Source organism: Lathamus discolor, chromosome 23, assembly GCF_037157495.1.
Source record: "Lathamus discolor isolate bLatDis1 chromosome 23, bLatDis1.hap1, whole genome shotgun sequence".
Lineage (NCBI taxonomy): Eukaryota > Metazoa > Chordata > Aves > Psittaciformes > Psittacidae > Lathamus > Lathamus discolor.
The window spans coordinates 1,128,120-1,135,869 of record NC_088906.1 but is presented as its reverse complement, the minus strand read 5'-3'; the positions used below and the strand labels follow the sequence as shown (position 1 = coordinate 1,135,869).

General features: G+C 64.2%; 2 protein-coding genes across 4 annotated transcripts; both read left to right on the top strand.

The window, feature by feature from the left end:
* Positions 1-109: 109 nt before the first annotated feature.
* CELA1 (chymotrypsin like elastase 1) lies at positions 110-1,948 on the top strand. The gene is made up of 8 exons (XM_065659575.1): positions 110-205; positions 297-379; positions 471-571; positions 805-927; positions 1,012-1,148; positions 1,412-1,557; positions 1,644-1,793; positions 1,881-1,948. Exons 1-8 carry the CDS (start codon positions 163-165, stop codon positions 1,890-1,892), a joined length of 795 nt encoding a protein of 264 aa, XP_065515647.1. The 5' UTR covers positions 110-162; the 3' UTR covers positions 1,893-1,948.
* Positions 1,949-2,511: 563 nt separating this feature from the next.
* BIN2 (bridging integrator 2) lies at positions 2,512-7,363 on the top strand. Of its 3 annotated transcripts, XM_065659695.1 has the most exons (12): positions 2,512-2,649; positions 3,935-4,015; positions 4,132-4,186; positions 4,329-4,423; positions 4,591-4,686; positions 4,761-4,868; positions 4,971-5,056; positions 5,488-5,563; positions 5,754-5,836; positions 6,110-6,782; positions 6,931-7,011; positions 7,153-7,363. In XM_065659695.1, the coding sequence occupies exons 1-12, from the start codon at positions 2,572-2,574 to the stop codon at positions 7,252-7,254; spliced, it is 1,614 nt and encodes a 537-aa protein (XP_065515767.1). In that variant the 5' UTR covers positions 2,512-2,571; the 3' UTR covers positions 7,255-7,363. The 3 variants fall into 3 exon arrangements, with proteins under 3 accessions (XP_065515767.1, XP_065515766.1, XP_065515765.1); XM_065659694.1 differs by having other exon boundaries at positions 4,761-5,056; positions 6,113-6,782; XM_065659693.1 differs by having other exon boundaries at positions 4,761-5,056.
* Positions 7,364-7,750: the final 387 nt, after the last annotated feature.

Below are 7,750 nucleotides of genomic sequence, written 5' to 3'. Positions count from 1 at the left end.
GGCACTGACTTTTGGGGCCAGGTGTGTTTTGGAGCAGGGACCAAGGCTGCTTGATAGGGCCCTGGCACCTGCTTTTCTTCACATCCCTCCTTCCCCGTCCCCTTTTAAAGCCGCTGCGGTGCAGCCCCAGCCCCAGTCCCAGCTGCGCCACCGTGGTCCAGGATGATGCTGCAGCTCCTGCTCCTCGCTGCCCTCGCCCTCTGTGGTAAGTGCTCTGTGGGCAGCCACCGGCCTGCGGTGACACCGCTCTGCCCGCAGGTCCCCTCTCCCCATCCCCACCACCTCCTGTCCCACAGGGCGCTGCTCCGAGCCGGCTCTCAATGGGATGCAGAGGGTGGTCGGTGGCACCGAGGCGCGCTCGCACTCCTGGCCCTCCCAGGTGGGTCCTTCCTGGGAAATCCCGTAGGGATCTCATCCCCACTGGGACCCTGCGGTGAGCCCCCCTCACGTCTCGTGTTCCCCCTGCCCAGATCTCCCTCCAGTATTATGCCAAGGGTGGCTGGCATCACACCTGCGGAGGGTCCCTCATCCATAGGAACTGGGTGGTGACAGCGGCCCACTGCGTGGATAGGTGAGCAGGCCCATGGAAAAGCCATTTCCCACCAAACACCTTTCCAAGGGGAAGTTCTGGCTGTTGCAACCCAGAGTGCGATGGTCCTTTGAGGTCTGTGATGGGTCTCCGTGGAGGGGTTACACGCAGCATCTCTGGGAGCATCTTCTTGCACCGAACCTTTCTCTATCAACCCACTCTTGAGGTAACCATAATTCAGGGCCTGATCCTGGGTTTTTCCACCTTCCCTGCAGTGACCTGACCCTGCGCGTCGTGGCCGGTGCTCACAACCTCAACGCGTACGATGGCAACGAGCAGACCTTCAGTGTGAGCAAGATCGTCATCCATCCCTCCTGGAACGGCGACGCTGCCAGGGGGTAACACCCAGGGAAAGGGGCTTGGGGGGAACATTGCTGGGAATGGGGCTGGTCCTTACACCATCGTCCCCCTCTTCTCGCCAGCTACGACATCGCCCTGATCCGCCTGTCCAGCTCTGCCCGTCTGAATGACTACGTGCAGCTGGCGGTGCTGCCCCAGGCGGGCTCCGTCCTGGCCAACAACTACCCCTGCTACATCACGGGCTGGGGGCTCACCCGCAGTGAGTGCCCATGGGTCACCCTGGCCCTCAATCACCCCCAAAACATGGGAACCATGGGAAGCTGAAGGATGCTTTTCAGCCTTTCGAGGCCCAGGAGGCATCACGCGGGGCTTTGGTTGGATGTGGAGTTGGCCGGGGTTGGTTGGGCTCACACCAAGGTTTGGTTGGGAAGGGTCTCAGGGGTGGCCGTGGGCTCTGCTTTGGCAAGGGGGGGGTTGCTGCATTTACCAGCGCGGCACTGACCGGTGCTTGGCTGTGTGCAGCCAACGGGCAGCTCTCCAGCGTCCTGCTGCAGGCGTCCCTGCCCGTGGTGAGCTACCAGGTCTGCTCCGGCTCGCTCTACTGGGGCTCCGTCGTCAAGAACTCCATGGTGTGCGCCGGCGGCGACGGCGTGCGCTCCGGCTGCCAGGTACACCCCGCGGGGGGCCTCGCTTCCCCACTGGCATCCCCCCAGCACCCCCGTTCCTCCCGTTCCACGCTGCTCCTCGCCCGCAGGGTGATTCCGGAGGCCCCCTCCACTGCGCGGTGAATGGGCAGTACCAGGTCCATGGCGTCACCAGCTTCGTGTCCAGCCTGGGCTGCAACGTCCAGCGCAAACCCACCGTGTTCACCCGCGTCTCCGCCTACATCTCCTGGATCTCCAGTGTAAGGCGGCCGCGTGGGCCCCGGGACCTGGCACCGTCCTCGCTCCATCCCTGCTTGGCTCAGCCGTTGCCTTTCTCCCTCTTGCAGGTGACCGGCTAGAACTGAGCGGTGGCAGAAGAGCCCCATCCTGCTCCAGGGACGGACGTCATCTTCCCAGACATGTTCATTGGAGGGGTCTGAACACATTGTCTGGTGTCAATAAAATCTGTTTCTTGCACCGGTGTGCTCATGGATGCTTTGTCCCACCATGGGCAAACCTTTCTCTTCCAACCCTTAGCAATGGCTTGGGCTGCATCCCTCCTCTTCCTCACATCTCAGGGAAGAGCCACTGGGAGAAGCAACTGGGCCTGGGCTCTCAGAGCAGTCAGAAGGTTCTTGGGATAATGGAAAAGGGGAAAACGCTGCAAATCCCCTTCATGGGCAGCAGCGGGATACGGAAGAATATGGGGGATCCGGCTGGGACGCTGCCCTGCCACCAGCTCCATTTCATTTCCAACCCCACCTCCCTTGCAACGAGAGATGTGGGGCTCGATGCCTGTGACCACCTTGCCCCACAGCTGCGCCCTGGGGGGCCCAGCACAGGGACAGCACCAAAACCACCCCAAACCCCCAAGTTCCCCCAGTGCGGGCAGGGGCGGAGGCGCCGCGGGCGGGTGCGGGTTCCCCATCACCCCCATGGGCGCAGCGCAGCCTTTCCGGGGTGCTCGGCGGATGCTTCGCCTCCAACTTCCTCCACCCAAAGCGTCGGAGGGCAGCGGGCGGGAGCTGGGCTGCGGCCATGGCAGAGGGCAGGGGCAGCGGCGCCGGGCTCTTCGCCAGGCAGGTCCAGAAGCGCTTCAGCCGCGCGCAGGAGAAGGTGGGTCCGATGCTGCGCCCAGTGCCCGGCCCCAAGTCCCCTTCTTTGCTTTCTCCTCTCGTTTCTAACTGGCACGGGGGGGTGGCGCAATGGGCACCGCTCGGCACCCAGGGGTGCTCGTAGGGTGTTAATTTGGGTGCTCCTGGGTCAACGGCATCGATGCTCCAAGGCTTTCGGCTTCATGGCATCTCCCCAGAGTCCCCCCCAAGCTGTTTGGCAGCCACTGGCTTCTCTAAAAGTGGGGGTTTTCCACCCAAAACCCCTTCCGGAGGCTATGGGGGGCCGTGTGCTGCGGGAGGGGGGTCCCTGGGGCTGGCCAGGGGGGATGGTCCCCACCAGGACGCAGGGTGGGGATGGCGCTGGGAATGCCGGCAGAGCCCGTGCGGCCGTGCAGGAAGCGAGGGGGAAGGGCTCCGGAAGCGGGCAGAAACGGGGGCAACTCTTGGCTGTTTTGGGGCTGTTCAGGGCAGCTCTTTCCCATTCGCTCCCCAAAGGCAGCAGCTCCTGCGCCAGGGGCAGGCGAGGCCCCAGCCCCACCAAACCACAGGGTCCTGGGTTTCCTGGCTGGGCCTTGGGGCTAAATTCGGCTTCCCCACGGCTGTATCAGCCGGGGCCAGGCTCTGGCTGCTTCCTGGGACATCAACATCTTCCTGGCCACACCAGGAAGCAGCCTTTGGCCACAGACCATGTTCATCCTCAGCACAGAGAGCAGCACCCAGGCCTTTGCCTGCACCCATGGTCACATCCATGGACGTTCTGGGGTACATAGGGATGCACCTATGGGGTTTATAGGGTAGGGTGATGGGTGAGCACCCAAAAAGTCACCGTTTTCCTCCAAAGAGTGAAAGCACTGAGGGATGTGCCAAAACTCTGCTTCCCCCATCCAAACCCCAGCTCAGCATCGGCTCTGCCGCAACCTCGGCAGCCCCTGAGAGGGGCTGAGCCTGGTTCCTGCAGCAGCTAGAGCCCGGTGGGCAGCGCTGGGCTCCGGGATGATGCCCCTTCATAGGATCAGGAAACCAGGAAACGGGTTGGATGGAAAGGACCTTAAAGCTCCTCCAGCTCCAGGGACCCCTTCCACTGGAGCAGCTTGCTCCAAGCCCCTGTGTCCAACCTGGCCTTGAGCACTGCCAGGGATGGGGCAGCCACAGCTTCTCTGGGCACCCTGTGCCAGCGCCTCAGCACCCTCCCAGGGAAGAGCTTCTGCCTAAGAGCTCAGCTCAGTCTGCCCTGTTCCAGCTTGGAAATCTGACCTTTTCCCACACTTCCTCCTTCTCCATCCCAGGTTTTGCAGAAACTGGGCAAAACGGTGGAAACCAAGGACGAGCAATTTGAGCAAAGCGCCTACAACTTCCAGCTGCAGCAGGTTACAGCGGGGAACAGGGAACGGGGGGGACGGGGGCACCCCAGCATCACCCCATGGCCCTGCTGCCCCCCGGGGTCACCCATCCCTGACCCAGGCCCGGCTGCGTTGCTTTGCAGAACGAAGGCAATAAACTGTACAAGGACCTCAAGGCTTTCCTTGGTGCTGTGAAGGGTAAGGGGCTTTGCTGCCATGAATGTGCCCCATGGGCAGCACGGAGGGGGTTGAGCATCGCCTGCGTGTTCTTACCCGGGATAACGAATGAAAGCCAATAAAGGCTCCATTGAGTCCCGTTAACGCCGTCCCATCCCTGCAGTGATGCACGAGAGCTCCCGGCGAGTGGCCGACACGCTGCAGGAGATCTACAGCTCCGACTGGGACGGCCACGAGGAGCTGAAAGCCATCGCAGATGTGAGCCCCTTGCCGTGCCCCTGCCGTCCCCAAGGGCCCCCTTCAAGCATGGGGGGGCCCGGCAGCTCAGCCAGGGGGGCCCCTGGGGATGCAGCCGAGCACGTACGGCCGGGGGGAGGCTGTGGGGGGGTCCGGGTGTTGTAGCCCTGTCCCCTCGCTGTCCCCAGAGCAACAACCTCCTGTGGGATGACTACGAGGCGAAGCTGGCCGACCAAGCCCTGCGCTTGATGGAGAACTACCTGGCTCAGTTCGGGGACTTCAAGGTACCCCCACAGGGCTTGGTGCTGGGGCGGGGGGGCTGGGGCCCGATCCTGGCTCAGCTTTGCCCCCTGCCCAGGAGCGCATCGCCAAGCGGGGCCGAAAGCTGGTGGATTACGACAGCGCCCGGCACCATCTGGAAGCTCTGCAGAGCGCCAAGAAAAAGGACGAGGCGAAAATCAGCAAGGTCCTGCCCCCCCCTCCCCACCGGGACCCCCCCCTGCACAGCACCCCCTGCCCCTGCTGTCCCCACACGGCCACAGCCCACCCCCCCCGTCCCTCCCCACAGGCTGAGGAAGAGTTTAATAAAGCCCAGGCTGTGTTTGAGGACCTCAATCGGGACCTTCGGGAGGAGCTGCCCGTTCTCTATGGCAGGTACCAGGGGTGCCGCAGGGGCATGGCGGGGCTGGGGGGCACGGTAGGGCCCCAGGGGATGATCCTGCCCAGAAGCCGATGGCATAGCAGCTCCCTGTGTGCAAAGAGGGAGGCAAAGGCAGGGCCCCCCGCCCCCGTGGGTCCCCTCGGAAAGCATCATCTGAGCACAACGGCCCCAGAAGCGGCCGCTGAGCTCCAGGACACTGGAGGGGGTGGGGGGGGGGGCATCATTTCCCCCCCATGGAGGGAAAAAGGGGGGTTTGACCCCAAAGGGACCGGCAGCGGCAGCGGAGGGTCCTGTGACAGCCGGGAGGTGGCAGCACCACTGATGCAGCGAGGCCACCCCGGGACAGGAGGATAGGGGCTCCCCGCTGCTTGCTCAGCATCCCAGAGCCCCCCCATCTCCCGCCGTGTTTCGCCCCCCCCCCCAGCCGCATCGCCTGTTACGTGACCATCTTCCAGAACATCTCCAACCTCCGCGATGTCTTCTACAAGGAGATGAGCAAGGTGGGGGGCAAGGCCCCTTTACACCCCCCCAGCAGCCTCACAGCCACCCCTTGGTGCTCTGGCTGCACCTCGAGTCCTCATTGCTCTTCATTTAGCTCAGTAACCTAATGCAGCTCGAGGATGTTGGTGCTGCTGGTGATGGGTGGCACCGGGGGGGCCCCTCTCATGTGTTTCTTCCCTCCCCTCCCAGCTCAACCGCGACCTCTACGAGGTGATGAGCAAACTGGACAAGCAGCACTCCAGCAAAGTCTTCATCATCAAAGGCGTCCCCAGGTAGATGGGCTTCAAAAGGGGGGCTTCGAGTGGCCAAATTGGCACCCCAGAAATCAGATGGGTGATGCAGCCCCCAGCCCTATGGCACTGGGGTTTGCGAACATCACCCAGCGTGGGGTTGAGGGCACTTTGGTGGTGCTGGGTTCTTTAATTGGAGCCATTTGCTGGTGGTGCCAAATGGGGCAGCATCGCCCATGGGGACCCCAAGGGTGATGCTTGCAGACGGTGTTCAAGGTGGGTTTAACCCCCCTGTGTCGTCGTCCCCCCCCCCAGCAGCCGCCGCTCTCTGGTCATCTCGGCCCCGGTGAGCCCCCCGGCCATGTTCCCCTGCCCAGGGAAGGCACCGGACTGGGGGCCCACGGTGGAAACGGAGGCGACGGCGACGTCCCCCGGCGCGGGCAGCGGGGCCACCGATGCCATCTCCAATGGGGAGCCGGGCACTGCTGTCCCCAGCCCACCCCCGGCGTCACCCGCCAGCGGGGGGTCCCTCTCAGAGACAGCATCAACCTCCAGCGAGGAGACCCCGGAGCCTGCTCCCAGCCCTGAGGCTCCATCCCAGGAGCTGGGGACATCGGGGGCAGCCGCGGAGCCGGGCACCCCCGAACACCAGGGCCCGGAGCCGGGGGAGGCCGAGGGCATCGCCACCTCCCTGGCGTCGCTGATCCTATCCGAGGCCATCGCCCAGGCTGCCGGCACCGCGCCGCCAGCGCCGGGGCAAGGCACAAGCAAAGCGCAGGCAGGGGAGGACCCCCATGGCACGGCCACCACCGTGCAGGGCCGGGCTTGCCCCATGGAGCCGCTGTCCCCAGTGCACGCTCCCTGCCATGAGCCGGGTCCCGATGCGTGCCCGTGGCTGGGGGGGGAGCAGGAGCGGTGCCGGCTCGGCAGCGACTCCGAGGAGAGCGTGGAGGTGATGGACATCGAGCCAAAGGTGGCCAGGACCCAGGTGAGGGAGCTCCGGTGACGGGAGGGGAGATGCCGTGGTGGGGGCAGTGATGCTGGGGGGATCCCCGGCTTGTTCAGAGACCCAGACCCTGCCGGGGTGGCCGGTGGGGATCCATGGGACAAATCCAGTGACCCTCCTCCGCTGGCAGATGGGGCTGGATCCGGCCCTCGACACGGCAGCGAGTGGCTGCACTGGGGACCCCGGCTCCTCCTCTGGCTCCGCAACCGAGGTGGGTGCAGTGGCACTGTGAGGGCAGATGCTGACCTGACCCCCCCCCCCCATCCGGACTGGGTCCTTCTTGGGTCCAGTTTAACGCAAGCGCAAGGGCTCCATCCCACCCGGCTCAGCATCACCTCTGTGTCCCTGCCAGGAGCAAGACTGTCCCGGGATGCCAGAGCAGGATGAGAGCCAGGACCCACCACCAGCAGCAAGCCCCACCCAGGACCCCAGCGAGACCCTCACCTCCCTCTGAGCCCGGTACCGGTGCCGCCGGGTGCCACCAGCGGATAACGTTGTTCCACCATAACCGCGATGTGCTTCCACCCCCATCCCGGCTGGAATAAAGGCAGAACAGGCGGTGACAGGAGGTGCTCGATCTCCATCCTGCAATAGCCCATCGCTGGCTGGGCTGGGGGCCGTGGGAGTGCGGGGGGGGCCCCGCCTGTGGGTTTATGGTGCCCGAAGCCGAGTGCAGGAGGGATTTGTCGCCCTGTTCTCAGCACCCGGCGCCGCTGTGACTCAGGAAGAAGGTGTGGAGCCAGTTCTGCCGGCTCCAGGGAATGTGCTGCCATGCACAAACCAGACAGTGCCCGAACTTATCCCCCCCCCGCCCCACTGCAAATGTCCCACACATCAAAGCAAAACCCCACTGCCATTTACTGCTCCGGGGCAGGAGCTTCATGGAACCATGGAATGGTTTGGGTTGAAGGGACCTGAAAGCTCCAATCTAGCTCCAATCCAGCTCCAAG